This window comes from Melanotaenia boesemani, chromosome 7, assembly GCF_017639745.1.
Source record: "Melanotaenia boesemani isolate fMelBoe1 chromosome 7, fMelBoe1.pri, whole genome shotgun sequence".
In the NCBI taxonomy this organism is placed as follows: domain Eukaryota; kingdom Metazoa; phylum Chordata; class Actinopteri; order Atheriniformes; family Melanotaeniidae; genus Melanotaenia; species Melanotaenia boesemani.
Window position 1 is genome coordinate 37,983,913 of NC_055688.1, and position 16,841 is coordinate 38,000,753.

The 16,841-nt window shown below is 44.0% G+C and overlaps 1 protein-coding gene across 1 annotated transcript; it reads left to right on the plus strand.

The window, feature by feature from the left end:
• The first annotated feature begins 228 nt into the window (after positions 1-228).
• LOC121643186 (fibroblast growth factor 4-like) lies at positions 229-16,615 on the plus strand. Its single transcript, XM_041990461.1, has 3 exons — positions 229-530; positions 12,034-12,137; positions 16,263-16,615. Exons 1-3 carry the CDS (start codon positions 242-244, stop codon positions 16,437-16,439), a joined length of 570 nt encoding a protein of 189 aa, XP_041846395.1. The 5' UTR covers positions 229-241; the 3' UTR covers positions 16,440-16,615.
• The last annotated feature ends 226 nt before the right edge of the window (positions 16,616-16,841 follow it).

The window sequence follows — 16,841 nt, forward strand, 5'->3', positions numbered from 1 at the left end:
AAGAGGCAGAAAAATGAGGAAACAGACAAATCCTTGAAGAACTGGACTCTAAATGGATTAGGTGTTTAGAGATGTTTGATCATGCATTCTGTAGCTCCACAACCAGCTTTTAAGGTTGCAGAAGTGGAGGCATTATCTCCAAGGTGAGACTGAATCTGGAAACATTTCTTAGTTAACTCTAAATTTGGCTTAGAAATACACAAACTTGTACACCTCTATGATTGTCAGAACTGGTAACCAGATGATGGCGCTGTTGAGGTCGAAGCTTCCTGTGGTCCTGTATGGAGTCCTCCTGTGGAGCTCTTTTGCAACGCTTCCTCTCACCATCAGTACGAGGCAAACCTCACACAGCGCCAGATCAGTGGTGCAGACCAGCAGCAACTCCTGGAGGAAACGGGAAGTAAGAGACGGAGAATACCTGCTGGGGATAAAGAGACTAAGAAAGCTTTACTGTAATGTAGGAATTGGCTTCCACATCCAGGTCCTACCTAACGGGAAGATATCAGGAGTACATAATGAGAACAAATACAGTAAGTAACTGACATTCAGTGATCCATCTGTGGAACTAGTCATCACTGGCTAGTGTAGGAAACATTTTCTTTGGGTTTCTGTGATTAATTGTTCTTATTTCATGTGGGTAAAAAATGTAAAATAGTCCTGTTTACGTCAGCATGAGATCCTACAGAACATAAGGTGTTTGCAGACAGCAGGAAGCAGCAATGCTAACATGTAGCATAGCAACATGATGGGAGAAACTCAGCTAAAAGACTCCAGACGTCTCTGGAACCAGCAGAGTCTCTGCTGTCATGTGACTCCTTGTTTGTGTTGATAAATTAGCAGAAGCTCTGAAGTGGAAAGAGATGCTCTCATGGTTTTCTACATTCACATACAACTGCTTAGGACAGGGGTGCCCAGCTCCGGTCCTCGAGGGCCACAATCCTGCAGGTTTTCAATGTGTCCCTGCTCCAAAACCACCTGACTAAATTAATGAGTCATTGTGCAAAACTTAATTGGCTGTTGGATCCATTTAATTTGAGTCAGGTGTGTTGAAGCAGGAAACATTGAAAATCTGCAGGACAGCGGCCCTCGAGGACCGACTTTGGACACCCCTGTCCTAAGCAGTTGTATGTGAATGTAGAAAACCATGAGAGCATCTCTTTCCACTTCAGAGCTTCTGCTAATTTATCAACACAAACAAGGAGTCACATGACAGCAGAGACTCTGCTGGTTCCAGAGACGTCTGTCTCATCACTGTGGGACAGAAGCTCTGGAGCTTTACTCATTCCCTGGATTACTTTACTCATTCCTAGGATTACTTTACTCAGAGGCTACAACAATGAACCTTTTCTTTTTTAACACTTTATTTTTATGTTTCCAGGAATTTATAAACAGAGCAGTAAATAACATGTTACGGAAATACAAGATTTTCCTGGCATCGTACCGTTTATCCAAAATAAAAACAAACTTATCAAAATAAAACAGACAGAACAAAAAAACAACAAAAGCACACAAGTAAAAAAAAAAGAAAAAAAAAAAAACAAAAAAAAAAACAAAAAACAAATAGTAAATAAATAAATAGCTAGGGGAGGGGCAGGGGATTATAAACCTGAATATAAATATTCACAATAATTCCTGATCATTCAAATTGAGTATATGTTGTCAACTCCCTTTGCCAAGTAAGAATTCCACTTTTCCCAAAGAACATCACATTTATCCTTCTGGAGCCTCAGGCTCAGAGTCATACATTCCATACTTTGTATATACCTGATTATAGTTATCCATTGGCTAATAGTGGGGGGATCCTTACTAAGCCACTGTCTTGTTATGGTCTTTTTACTTGTTACCATAAAAATCTTAAGGAGGTATCTATCGTTCTTGGGTAGGCTAGGGTCAATATACCCCAAGTAAAGTGAAATACATGTGAAGTCAATACTGTAACCCAGAACGTCTGCAATGATGGTATGGACATCCTCCCAAAAGGACTTAATAACAGGGCAATTCCAAAATATATGTGAATGATCTGCTGGGGAGTGTCCACATCCCCTCCAACATTGAAGTTGGGCTCCAGTTTGTTTACTAATTTGTTTTGGGGTTAAAAAAAATCTTGCAAAGTTTTTCCATGAGAAGTCTCTCCAGGTCTGTGAAACAGTAGTTGTAATCTGTGTGTTAATTATATTTATCCATTGCTCTGGAGAGATTGCTAATCCCAGCTCCTCTTCCCATTTTACCTTTATGTAAGTAGTTGAGTGGCCCCTGAGATCAATTATATGCCTATATAGTTGACCTATAATTTTTCTAGATAATTTTTTATTGTAGGCACTGATAAACATTTGTGTGATACCTGATAAGTTTTTTGGGATATGCCCTTTCATGTTTTTATCAAAGTAATGTCTAAGTTGAAGATATCTATAAAAATCTTGTCTAATCAGACCAAATCTTTCTGACATTGTCTTGAAGTCTATGAAATCCTGATCTTCTACCATTAAACACAATGCTGTAATTCCCTGTCTTTCCCACCGGACCGCACCTCCGGAAGCTATAGCCAGTTTAAAAACTGGGTCATATACTGGCCAAGTCAAAATCAGGATTTCTCTCTGAATTTTAAGTTGCCTTACTGTTCTAAACCAGATATCAATAGAAAAATTAACCAGTTGGCTCTCAATATCACAGTATTTGGCCGCCTGTGGACATCCCAGCAAACTCTGCAAGGGTCTTTCCAATAAAGACGACTCCAGAACTTTCCATTTTGTCCAAATTTCTTGGTTGCACCAAAGCATAAGAGGTCTGATCTGTGCTGCTAGATAATAATCTTTTAGGCGTGGTAGGCCCATCCCTCCTTTTAATTTAGGTAATTGCAGTGTTTTATATCTCACCCTTGGGGTCTTACCACTCCAAATAAACCGGGAGATTACTTTGTCCCATTCACTAAACTGAGTGTCAGATATATAAATCGGTAAAGACTGGAATAAATAAAGGAGTCTGGGTAAGACGTTTGTTTTTATCACCCTAACTCTACTCCCAATGTCCAGGGGTAAATGAGCCCATCTATCAAGGTCCTCTTTTATTACTTTGCTAACGTTTACATAATTTTCAGAATACAGCTGATTATTATCTTTTGTTAGATTTACTCCTAAGTACTTAATGACTGAGGAGTCCCAATTAAAATTGTATTTGTTTTTTAAAGCTGATGAGGGGATGAAATTAAATGTCAAAGATTGAGTTTTATTAACAATGAACCTTTTCACACTATTCTAATTTTCTAAGATTTAGATTTTTACTGTAAGCATAATCATAAAAATTATAATGAATAAATGCTTGAAATCCTTGCATGTAATATATTCATTTACCTTTTAAAGTTAAATTACTGAAATAAATTAAGTTTTGCGCAATATTCCATTTTTTTTAGTTTTCCTGTACAGCCGTCATAGTTGTGAAAATATACTTATATACAATTTAATTGGTACACAGATTAAATTGAGACACACGTCAGAGCTTGGCTAAGTCAGTGATGCTATCTTAGCTACGTTAGCACTATAATTAGCAAGTTTTCAGGTCCATCTAGTGACTCTATTTCAAAGAAGCGACTACCAACACATCTAGAGACTTTTTCTGGTGTTAGTGGAGACTTTTGGAAACTGAGGTGAAATCAGGTTTACTATATGTCCATCCATCCAACTTCTTCCGCTTATCCAAAGTCGGGTCGCGGTTCCCAGGTCAGCCGTGAGATGTAGTCCATCCACCGTGTCCTGGGTCTGCCCCGGGGCCTCTTTCCGGTGGGACGTGCCCGGAACACCTCACCAGGGAGGCGTCCAGGAGGCATCCTAACCAGATGCCCAAGCCACCTCATCTGGCTCCTCTCGATGTGGAGGAGCAGCTGCTCTACTCTGATCCCCTCCCGGATCACCGAGCTTCTCACCCTATCTCTAAGGGAGAGCCCGGCCACCCTGCGGAGAAAACTCATTTCGGCCGCTTGTATTTGCAATCTTGTTCTTTCGGTCACTACCCACAGCTCGTGACCATAGGTGAGGGTAGGAACATAGATCGACCGGTAAATCAAGAGCTTTGCCTTTTGGCTCAGCTCCTTCTTGACCATGACAGACCGATGCAGAGTCTGCATCACTGCAGACGACGCACCGATCCACCCGTCCATCTCCCGCACCATCCTTCCCTCACTCCTGAACAAGACCCAGAGATACGTGAACTCCTCCACTTGGGGCAGGACCCTATTGCAGACCCGGAGAAAGCACACCACCCTTTTCCAGCCATGGTCTCAGACTTGGAGGTGCTGATTCTCATCCCAGCCGCTTCACACTCGGCTGCGAATCGCTCCAGTGAGAGCTGAAGATCATGAGTCCAACCCGCACTGGAAATGATTCTGATTTACTGCCGGCGATGCAGACCAAGCTCTGGCACCGGTCGTACAGGGACCGAACAGCTCGTACAAGGAGTCTGGCACTCCATACTCCCAGAGTACCCCCAACAGGAGTCCCCGGGGGACACAGTTGAACACCTTCTCCAAGTCCACAAAGCACACGTAGACTGGTTGAGCGAACTCCCATGCCCCCTCAAAGACCCTGAAGAGGGTGTAGAGCTGGTCCACTGTTCCACGACCGGGACGAAAACCACACTGCTCCTCCTCAATCCAAAGTTCGACTATCCGACGGACCCTCCCCTCAAGCACCCCTGAATAGACCTTACCAGGGGGACTGAGGATTGTGATCCCCCTGTAGTTGGAGCACACCCTCCTGTCCCCCTTTTTGAAGAGGGGGACCACCACCCCAGTCTGCCAGTTCAGGGGAACTGTCCCCGATGTCCACACGATGCTGCAGAGGCCTATCAATCTAGACAGCCCTACAGCATCCAGAGCCTTAAGGAACTCTAGGCGGACCTCATCCACCCCCAGGGCCTTGCCACTGGGGAGCTTTTTAACCACCTCAGCCCCAGAGATGGGAGAGACAACTCATCGGAAGACGTGTTGGTGGGATTGAGAAGGTCTTCGAAGTATTCCTTCCACCGCCTCACAACGTCCCAAGTCGAGGTCAGCAGCCCCCCATCCCCACTGTACACAGTGTTGACGAAGCACTGCTTTCCCCTCCTGAGCCGCCGGATGGTGAACTAGAATCTCCTCGAAGCCGTCCAGAAGTCATTCTCCATGGCCCCTCCAAACTCCTCCCATGCCCGAGTTTTTGCCTTAGCGACCGCCGAAGCTGCGCTCCGCTTAGCCTGCCGATACCCATCAGCTTCCTCTAGAGTCCCACAGACCAAAAAGGCCCGATGGGACTCCTTCAGCTTGACGGCATCCCTTACTGCTGGTGTCCACCAACGAGTTTGGTGGTTACCGCCATGACAGGCACAGACGACCTTACGGCCACAGCTGTGGCTGGCCGCCTCGACAATAGGAACGGAACACAGCTCACTTGGACTCAATGTCCCCCGCCTCACCCGGGACATGGTTGAAGCTCTGCTGGATATGGGAGTTGAAACTCTTTCTGACTGGGCACTCTGCCAGACATTCCCAGCAGACCCTCACAACACGTTTGGGTCTGCCAGGCCTGACCGGCATCCTCCCCCACCATCTGAGCCAACTCACCAACCGGTGGTGGTCAGTTGACAGCTCCGCCCCTCTCTTCACCCGAGTGTCTAGAACATGCGGCCGCAAGTCCGACGATACGACTACAAAGTCGATCATTGAACTGCAGCCTAGAGTGTCCTGCTGCCAAGTGCACATGTGGACACTCTTATGTCTGAACAAGGTGTTCGTTATGGACAGTCCATGACAAGCACAGAAGTCCAACAACAAAGCACCACTCAGATTCAGATCAGGGGGGCCGTTCCTCCCAATTACGCCCCTCCAGGTCTCGCTGTCATTGCCCACGTGAGCATTGAAGTCCCCCAGCAGAACAAGGAAGTCCCCAGAAGGAGTGCTCTCAAAACACCCCCTCCAAGGACTCCAAAAAGGGTAGTTACTCTGAACTGCTGGTGCATAAGCACAAACAACAGTCAGGACCCGTCCCCCCACCTGAAGGTGGAGGGAGGCTACCCTCTCATCCACCGGGGTTAAACCCCAATGTACAGGCACCAAGTTGGGGGGGAATGAACATGCCCACACCTGCTCAGCGCCTCTGAGCAACTCCAGAATGGAAGAGGGTCCAGCCCCTCTCAAGGACAGTGGTTCCAGAGCCCAAGCCGTGCATCAAGGTGAGTTCAACTATATCTAGCCGGAACTGCTCAACCTCGCGCACCAGCTCAGGCTCCTTCCCCGCCAGAGAGGTGACATTCCATGTCCCTAGCTTCTGCAGCCGAGGATCAAACCGCTAGGGTCCCCGCCTCTGGCACCCGCCCAGCTCACACTGCACACGACCCCTATGGCCCCTCCTGCAGGCGGTGAGCCCACGGCAGGGGATACCCATGTCACCCTGTCAGGCTGAACCCAACCGAGCCCCATTGGCAAAGGCCCGGCCTTTTTTTGCTCACTGGTTTTGACCACAGAAACATGGCGTCCGTGTCTCCCTTCCCTGCTGCAGCGGTGCGTCTGATGTAATCAGGAGAGAACAGCTTTATGAACATGGAGACGTTTTCTGTCTGGAACTTAAGAAAGAAGAAGAAGAACTGACGTTTCTCTTTGTCTGTCAGAACCCATGCATATGGCAGAACATCATGATTTTTAGACAGGAAACTGCTCCCAAAAGACAATGACAAACTTTTTATTTACTTATTTATTTATTTAAATAAATACGGTTTTAATTTAAGACAGACAGCAAAGGTAAAACATGTTTTCTGACTTTTAGAAGCATGCAGCATAAATCGGGTCTTCTTCTGCCTCTGGTTCGGTGAATCTTGGTCATATTAAGATGAAACTTCCAGCTGTGGAATCTGTGAGATGTGAGCTTTCGGTAGAGGAGCCGTTTGTTCGTGTTCATGGGGAAACATCATCTGTGTTTACATGTATTTTTCAGACTTTGTGTATCTGGTATTTTAAATATTGTTGTCTTAACTGTGTTTGTTGGTGATAGAAATGGTTTTACTGAGCTGGTAGCTAAGATTCTGGACTTTCTGTGGATACCACACATGTTTATAGTTACATCTACAGACCTGACGCTACACCCGGAAACCACCTGGGAACAATGGTCCCTCTTGGCCTCTGGCCATGGACCCCTGGAGTGAGGTCCATGTTGACCAACCACAGAAGAAGGCGATAAAGTCCTTTCATGTGTTTCTACAACTGTATTCACTCCCAGGGGCTCTAAAGATAAGTCCTGGAAAAACAGTTCTGATCACAATCATTAATGACTAGCTGTGTCTCTCACAGATGGTCACAATGTCATCAATAAGATTTGTCCATCAGCTGCAAATGTTACCCGACCTTTGGAAAAATACGACTTAGAATTTTCATAAATATCAACTATAGGTCATTTGTTGTCATTTTTGAAGAAGCTCGTTTTCATTTCTAATTTTAGGTTTAAAAAAAAAAGAAAAACATCAAACCTTTGCAGAAAGAGGACAGAGACTTTCTTTTATGGGATGTAGATATTTGTGGAAAATTATGTTAAAGAAAAGAAAAAAGTCCATAGTTTCCAACCTAATGACTAGAAAGATAGATAAAAAAATATTCCTGGTACTTTTAGTGTCATTATGTTGTAGAAATTCATGCAATTATTCCATGAAAAAAAAGAGGAACAATTTGCTAGAAAACCTGCATTTGTTATTTTATCTAAATTTAAAAACATGAGTTAGTTCTTTAGCATGTTTAGCCGTGTGTTAAGAGCCATTGTGGAAGGTCCAGACGGCCACTTGCTGCTCCAAAGCCATAGGTTGAACACCCCTGATTTAGTGTTTGTAAACCAAAATTTACTCCATTTTCTTCATATAGCAGCAGGTCTGCTTCTAGAGGAAAAAGACATTTTGCACATAACACTGCGATTAGTGGCACCTAAAAGAACACATTCCTACGCAATGGAGCATTCTTTTTTCCCCAAAAGAAGACAAATGTTTGCTCTGTGCTCAGGAGCTAACGTACAGCGCTAACACGTCATCGATGCTGCAGCATTTGTGCTCCAAACACCCGGAAACAACGCTGAATACACCTGTTGCTGCTGCTGTTCTTGCTCCTCAGGTGCAGCGAAGCATCAAGGTAGGCCTGTAAACGTATACACTATGCTAGAGATTATTAGATAAATACTTGTAAAATATGGGTAATTAATGTTCAGTTTGTCATTTATCTTATTTTTAGGGCATAAAGCTGAACAGGGTGAGGCACTGATGGGCATGGTTGTAATGGATGGATTGGTGGAGGACAAAAGCTTCAGGGCCTTTTTGCAGAAGCTAAACCCCACGTATGTCCTGGCAACTCACCACGCTTTGAAGGTGTTAGTGGAGAAGAAATATGAAGAGGGTCATTAAAGCTGTGGAGAAGGCAGAAAGGGTTAGCCTAACTGCTGATACAATGGGGCAAAAAAGTATTTATTCAGCCACCAACTGTTCAAGTTCTCCCACTTAAAACGATGGGAGGCCTGTAATTTTCACCATAGGAGACAAAATGAGAAAAAAAAACCTGGAAATCACAGTCTGATTTTTAATGAATTAATTGGTAAATTCTTCGGTGAAATAAGTATTTGATCAATAACAAAAGTTCATCTCAGTACTTTGTCATATAGCCTTCGTTGGCAGTGACAGAGGTCAGACGTTTTCTGTAGTTCTTGACCAGGTTTTCACACTGTTGCTGGTGTTTTGGCCCGTTCCTCCATGAAGATCGCCTCTAGAGCAGAGATGTGACATGGATTTTCAACTCGCTCCAAAGATTTTCTATGGGGTAGAGGTCTGGAGGCTGGCTCGGCCACTCCAGGACCTTGAAATGCTTCTTACGAAGCCACTCCTTCGTTGGCCGGGCGGTGTGTTTGGGATCATTGTCATGCTGAAAGACCCAGCCACGTTTCATCTTCAGTGTGCTTGCTGATGGAAGGAGGTTTTCACTGAAAATCTCACAATGCATGGCCCCATTCATTCTTTCCTTTACATGGATCAGTCGTCCTGGTCCCTTTGCAGAAAATCCGCTCCAAACCATGATGTTACCACCCCCATGCTTCACAGTAGGTTTGCCATTCTTTGGATGCAACTCAGCATTCTTTCTCCTCCAAACACATCAGGCTGAGATTTTACCGAAAAGTTCTATTTTGGTTTCATCTGACCATATGACATTCTTCCAATCCTCCTCTGGATCATCTAGATGCTCTCTAACAAACTAGGAGATGTTGCGTGGAGCCCCAGACGGAGGGAGATTATCAGTGGTCTTGTATGTTTTCCATTTTCTAATAATCGCTCCCACAGCTGATTTCTTCACACTGAGCTGCTACCTACTGCAGACTCAGTTTTCCCAGCCTGGTGCAGGTCTACATGTTGTTTCTGGTGTAGTTTGACATCTCTTTGGTCTTGGCCATAGTGGAGTTTGGAGACTGTTTGAGGTTGTGGACAGGTGTCTTTTACACTGATAACAAGTGCAAACAGGTGCCATTAATACAGGTAACGAGTGGAGGACGGAGGAGCCTCTTAAAGAAGTTACAGGTCTGTGAGAGCCAGAAATCTTGCTTGTTTGTTGGTGACCAAATACTTATTTTACCGAGAAATCTACCAATTCATTCATTAAAAATCAGACAATGTGATGTCTGGATTTTTTTCTCATTTGTTTCTCATCGTTGAGGTTTACCTACGATGGGAATTACAGGCCTCTCATCTTTTAACCCCCTGAGACCCGGGAGAAAAAAAGTATTTTGATTTAGATTTTTTTTAATATAAATCAAGTATTGAGGTGCTAAAAAACACATTCCAAAGATTATTTTGTTTTTACCTTATTTTGTTTAAATTTTACAAGACGTGCACTGTAGTGCACAACAGGACTTTGATTGTGAGCAAGAAACATTAACAAAGTTCAAAAGCTGATTGTGAATTTAAAATGTTCACTAAAATGTTTGTAAAGAGGATATAAATTAATTAATTTAATTAATTAATTTAACATATTTACACAAAAGCTTCTTAGAAAAATGGGTGATGCATTACCTTAGAACTCACTGACTTTCCAGTAGCCATGGGCCACTGGTCTTGGAACAACTAATTTCACCCGGCTTTTCTATTTCACAAAAGACCATCTATTTACGATCGAGGAGAAAGCACTGGGATTTTTTGGAGACACAGAGAAACATTTGGCAATTCACACACCTCACCTACGTTTTGCTGTTGGACCCCAACATTCGTTACCTGAAAGGACCTGGAACCATTTCAGGCATGTGGACTGTACCATACTTTCTGATCATTATTTGATCGTTTACATTTTTAGTTTTATTTCTGATCATATTTTCTGAAGTATAAGTTATGTAGTCATGTGTAGTATGTGGTCATCTATTGCCATGGATGGCGTCTTTGGGGTCACCTGCCACTACATAAATGAAGACATGGAGTTAACAAGTGTTCTGCTGGGTGTCGGCCACTTCACACAGTCTCACATAGCCAAGAATTTAAGGGATGCCATGGACTCACAGTTGACTGCGTGGGGATTGAGGCATAAAGTCCATTGTCTCCTCAGGGACAACGCATCAAACATGCAGTTAATGGCAACACCCATGTGACTGAGAAAGGTGCCTCGCTTCGTGCATAGCCTCAGTCTGGTTGTCATAAAGGCACTGGAACAAACAAAGGCTTTGACAGACATCAGGACCAAGGCAAGAAGGATAGTTAACATATTTTAGATCCAGCGTCAAGGCCAAAGAGCCTTCAGGTGCAGCGGTATCCAGCCGAACCTTCATCTCCAGAGGAGAAGACCCGCTCAGATACTGGAGGACATGCAGAACTATGTTCCCCAACCTAACCAGCCTGACTAAACTGTATTTACACATGCCTGCCACATCTGTGCCTTGTATGCGGGTCTTCTCCAAAGCTGAAAAGGTAGCATACCAGATGAGGAGCAGACTCACAAACATTACTGAGAAAATGCTATTTTTAAATAAAAATCTATGACACTTCACAAAGTTGCACAAGCATTTGTCTCAGAATTCATGTGAATACAACAGTATGAATTCAGTAACACAATCAGTATCCCCGCTGCACCAGCACCCCAAATACAAAAGTAGCTGCAGGTAGCTTTCCATAACCCTGTTACCTAAACCAGAGTCACCGAACAGCCCCTTTTATCATTTCTATGAATGACAGAAGAGGACAGTAACACCTGCTGGAAAATGTTTCTCAGTCAAAGATGAGACTTGCAGCGAGTAAACCTTGTCAACACTTTCCCTCCCTTTTCACCATTTGTGGATAACGTCTCTCACTGTGGTTCCCAACGCTTTAGAGACGCCTTTAGAACCTTTTCCAGACTGATGGATCTCTTTCTTTCTTCTTTGTTCCTGAATGTCTTTGCTCCTGACGTGATGTCCAGCTATGAGGATGTTTTGGTCTACCTCCCTCTGTCAGGCAGGTCCCAGTTAAGTGATTTCTGGATTGAGAACAGGTGTGGCTACAGAAACTGAACTCAGGTGTGATGAACCAGTTATGTTTTAACAAGGGGGCAATCACTTTTTCTCACAGGGCCATGTAGGTTTAGATTTTTTTTATTTCTTCTTAAAAATAAAAACTGCACGTTGTGTTTACTTGTGTTGTCTTTGACTAATATTTAAGTTTGTTTTAAGATCTGAAACATTTAAGTGTGACAAACATAAAATAAAAGACTTTTTCACACACTGTAGTTTAAAACATCAGATCATTTCTATGTTAAGGTGCTATATAAGCTATAAAATAACGATTAGTGAGACCTCACGCTTAACCCAACGTGTTGAGTTTGAAGAGAGTAAATTATTTATTTGTAGAACTCTTTAAATCAGTCTGTTCGTGTATAAACGAATAAAACGTTGGATCGTGGACTACCGACTCCAGGACGAACCGGATCTGTTTTGTTTGCTTGTTTTTTAATTGTCTCATGACACACAGGCTGTGATCACAGGCGAGTAGAATTTACTTCATTTTTTAACCCTCTGATGATTTTTGTTTCTCCAGGTCTTATAGAAATTTCTCCAGTGGAGAGAGGAGTGGTGTCTCTGTATGGGGTGACAAGTGGCCTCTTCATCGCCATGAGTGGCAAAGGCAAACTCTACGGTTCGGTAAGAACAAGATGTGTAGCAAGGTGTGTGATCTGAAATATAACTGTAGTTTCAGCCCAGATCTTTTCCACAGTCCATTCAAGTTCATTACTTTTAGTTTTATCAAAGCATTACAACATTTTATATCTTTATTCTGTAATTTATCATTTGTCACAAATTCTCACTGTGGATTGAAGTAAATTGAAGGTTAAAGGCGGATTTATACTCGCGTCACCACTGTAGGCGCTACGTAGCTCCGAGCAAACCTCTTCCAGACCTGACGTGCACCCCTGCTACGCAGAAGGTTACGAGGAAGTACTCCCTTATCATTGGTCCATTTGGGATTACGAGTTTCCAGATTTCTGGATCTTTTCGCTGAATTTGTGTTGTAACCACCGTTCTTAAAAACAACACCCGAGTTGATGAGAACCTGATCGGATTATTTCTTCGTTTTCTTCCACAAGCTAATAAAGACACTGAACCGTACTGGACACCTTTGTTGTTTTAAAACATGAAATACGTAGCAGAACTGAAGAGAACCATCAAAAGAACTCCAACCTGGTGAATTTACCAGCCGATACCGCCCCTGCTGCCACCTTCAGGTGAGGAGGAGAAACTGCAGCACGACACCAAAACAACACTCGAGTGCAAAAACAAACTCACCAGCGTAACATCGATAATTCGATGTTTCGACGTACGCAGACTCCACGCAGACGCCACGCGAGTATAAATCAAGCTTAAGAGAAAAGGTGTCCAGTCAGGCTGCTGGCTTGACAGCGAGCTGCAAGCAATTTGATGTCAGGAAAAAAATTATTTACATAAAGCTGCAAGCAGCACATCGGCCCATGTCACGTACAAGTGCTGCAATCACGCTGCCTTGTCAGCAGTAAACCCAGCTGGTTAATCATGACCCAAAGGCGCAAAAGGAAAAGTGAACTTGGTCTGATTGGCACTGGTCGTTCACTCTGTTGAAAGAGCTAGCGCATCTGGTCAGCGCTAGCTAATAGCAGAGAGCAGTGTTAAGACAGGCGCTATCAAAGGTACCTTAGACAGGCCAGGTCCCAAAGGCCCCATTGTGGGTCGCTTTCATTTACTACCCTTTCAGGTCATTAGTAGACTAAAGAATCCTCTCCTCAAGACCTGCTTTAGAAAATTATAATTAATTTTGTTTGTCAATTCAATCAAATTTGTTTATAAAGAACTTTAAAACTACAAAGTTGACCAACGCTGAGGGGTCCATACGCGGTTACATGGGTCAGCAGCGCAAATCTGCAAGGGGGCTTTTATTTTGAAGCTTTTACACCTCTCCCATGTCTGATTTCCTGTCTGCTCCTACCTGAGCTGCTGAGCTCAACGGGGCTTGGACGGGGTTTAGAGACAGGGGTTAGAGATAGGGTGAGAAGCTTGGTCATCCAGGAGGAGATCAGAGTAGAGTTGCTGCTTCCCCACATTGAGAGGAGCCAGATGAGGTGGATCATCTGGTCAAGATGCCTGCTTGACGCCTCCCTGAAGGAGGTTTTCCAGGCATATCCCAACAGGAAGAGACCCAGAACACACTGGAGGGACTACATCTCCTGGCTGGCCTGGGAACGCCTCGGATGAGCTGGCAAATTTGGCCAGGGAGAGGGAGGTTTGGGTTTCCCTGTTTAGACAGCCACTCCCACGAACCGATCCCTAAAAAACGCAAGAAAATGGATGGATGGATGGATGGATGGATGGATGGATGGATGGATGGATGAATGGATGGATGGATGGATGGATAATGATGGATGGATGGATGGATGGATGGATGGATGGATGGATGGACTGAAGGATGGATGGATGATGGATGGGTGGATGGATGGATGGATGGATGGATGGACTGAAGGATGGATGGATGATGGATGGGTGGATGGATGGATAGATGGATGGATTGAAGGATAATGATGAATGGATGGATGGATTGATTGAAGGGTGGATGGATGATGGAAGGATGGATGGATGGATGGATTGATTGAAGGATGGATGGATGATGCAAGGATGGATGGAGGATGGATGGATGGATGGATGGATGGATGGACTGAAGGATGAATGGATGGATGGATGGATTGAAGGATGGATGATGGATGGATGGATGGATGGATGGATGGATGGATGGATGGATGGATGGATGGATTGAAGGATGGATGGATGATGGAAGGATGGATGGATGGATGGATTGAAGGATGGATGGATGATGGATGGATGGATGGATGGATGGATGGATTGAAGGATGGATGGATGGATGATGGATGGATGGATGGATGGATGGATGGATGGATGGATGATGGATGGATGGATTGAAGGATGGATGGATGGATAGATTGAAGGATGGATGGATGATGGATGATGGATAGATGGATGGATGGATGATGGATGGATGGATGGATGGATTGAAGGATGGATGGATGGATGGATGGCTTGAAGGATGGATGGATGATGGATGGATGGATGGATGGATGGATTGAAGGATGGATGGCTGGATGGATGATGGATGGATGGATGGGTGACGGATGGATGGATGATGGATGGATTGATGGATTGAAGGACGGATGGATGATGGAAGGATGGATGGATGGATGGATGGATGGATTGAAGGATGGATGGATGGATGGATTGAAGGATAGATGGATGGATGATGGATGGATGGATGGATGGATGGATGGATGGATGATGGATGGATGGATGGATTGAAGGATGGATGGATGATGGATGGATGGATGGATGGATGGATGGATGGATGGATGGATGGATGGATTGAAGGATGGATGGATGATGGATGGATGGATTGAAGGATGGATGGATGGATGGATGGATGGATGGATTGAAGGATGGATGGATGGATGATGGATGGATTGAAGGATGGATGGATGATGGATGGATGGATGGATGGACTGAAGGATGGATGGATGATGGATGGATGGATGGATGGATGGATTGAAGGATGGATGGATGATGGATGGATGGATTGAAGGATGGATGGATGGATGGATTGAAGGATGGATGGATGATGGATGGATGGATGAATGGATGGATGGATGGATGGATGGATGGATGATGGATGAATGGATGGATGATTGAAGGATGGATGGATGGATGGATGGATGGATGGATGGATTGAAGGATGGATGGATGATCGATGGATGGATGGATGGATTGAAGGATGGATGGATGGATGGATGATGGATGGATGGATGGATGGATGATGGATGGATGGATGGATGGATTATGGATGGATGGATGGATGGATGGATGGATGGATTGAAGGATGGATGGATGATGGATGGATGGATGGATGCTGGATGGATGGATGGATGGATGGATGATGGATGGATGGATGGATGGATGGATGGATGGATGATGATGGATGGATGGATGGATGGATGGATGGATGGATGATGGATGGATGGATGGATGGATGGATGGATGGATGGATGGATGGATTGATGGATGGATGGATGATGGATGGATGGATGGATGGATGGATGGATGGATGGATGGATGGATGATGGATGAATGATGGATGGATTGAAGGATGGATGGATGATGGATGGATGGATGGATGGATGGATGGATGGATGGATGATGGATGAATGATGGATGGATTGAAGGATGGATGGATGGATGGATGGATGGATGGATGGATGGATGGATGGTCGACTGTGTAAAAAGCTGCTGTTAAATCTAAAAGCATCAGGAAAAATGTGTCTTCAGTCGTTGGCAAGTATGATGTCATTAAAACTGGTGCAGGTTTTGACAGGTTTTAAAACCAGACTAAAAGACCTCAAGAATTTTGTTTCCATCTAAAAGGGCCTTCAAATGGATAAAAACAGTTTTTCAAAACTTTTGGAAAGGAAATGAAGCCTAGATGTTCGTCCAAATTAGACAAAGCTGAGGGGTCCCTACCAGATTATTGGACGACAGGCTGAGTACATAAGGGCCAATCAAAGACCCAAAAAGCCAGAAAAGTCCATCATTACCCACAAGGGTTAACAAAGCACTTTAATTTTCATTGTATTCACTTAAATCAAGCCTTCGCCTTTCTACTGACCAATGAAAACAAAGACCTTTTCAGAAAAACTGATATTTGATGTGATTGCCCAACATTCTTTCCCCTTTTCTCTTCAGGGTCACTATAACGATGAATGCAAGTTCAAGGAGAGTCTTCTGGCTAACAACTACAACGCCTATGAATCAGCTGCCCACCCTGGCATGTACATCGGCCTCAGCAAGATCGGCAAAACGAAACGAGGCAACCGGGTGACGCCCACCATGACCATGACACACTTCCTTCCCAGGATATGATTACAAGAAGCACAGAACTGATTTTACTGGCATCTTGTCCCGCTGCAGCTACCCAAGCAAACCGCGATGGAGAACTCGTAGTCGAAGATTTTCTTCGAGATATTACAAACCAACCGGTGACTGAAGCAACGTTTATATGAACTGCAGGGATGTGCATCAACAAGGCCGGGAATGGAGACTTCAGTGGACCTTTGAAAAATCAAAAAATTAAAAATAAAGCATTAATGTTAACCATTCTAAACAGGAACATTTGTTTTTTTTTTACTAGTCAGAAATAGCTTCAAAATAATAAAATACAACACATGCAAATCTTTGTCTTGTCAGATTTTTTCTGAACATTTTTACACTTCTGAACTACAGAAATAATGTAGTCATGGTCATATCTGCACAAGAAAATAAATG

Excerpts from the sequence above, each read along its gene's own strand:
- LOC121643186 (XM_041990461.1), top strand. The coding sequence starts at position 242 with ATGATGGCGCTGTTGAGGTCGAAGCTTCCTGTGGTCCTGTATGGAGTC. Across the intron at positions 531-12,033 it reads ACATAATGAGAACAAATACA|GTCTTATAGAAATTTCTCCA; the intron begins GTAAGTAACTGA and ends TTGTTTCTCCAG. Across the intron at positions 12,138-16,262 it reads AAGGCAAACTCTACGGTTCG|GGTCACTATAACGATGAATG; the intron begins GTAAGAACAAGA and ends TTTTCTCTTCAG.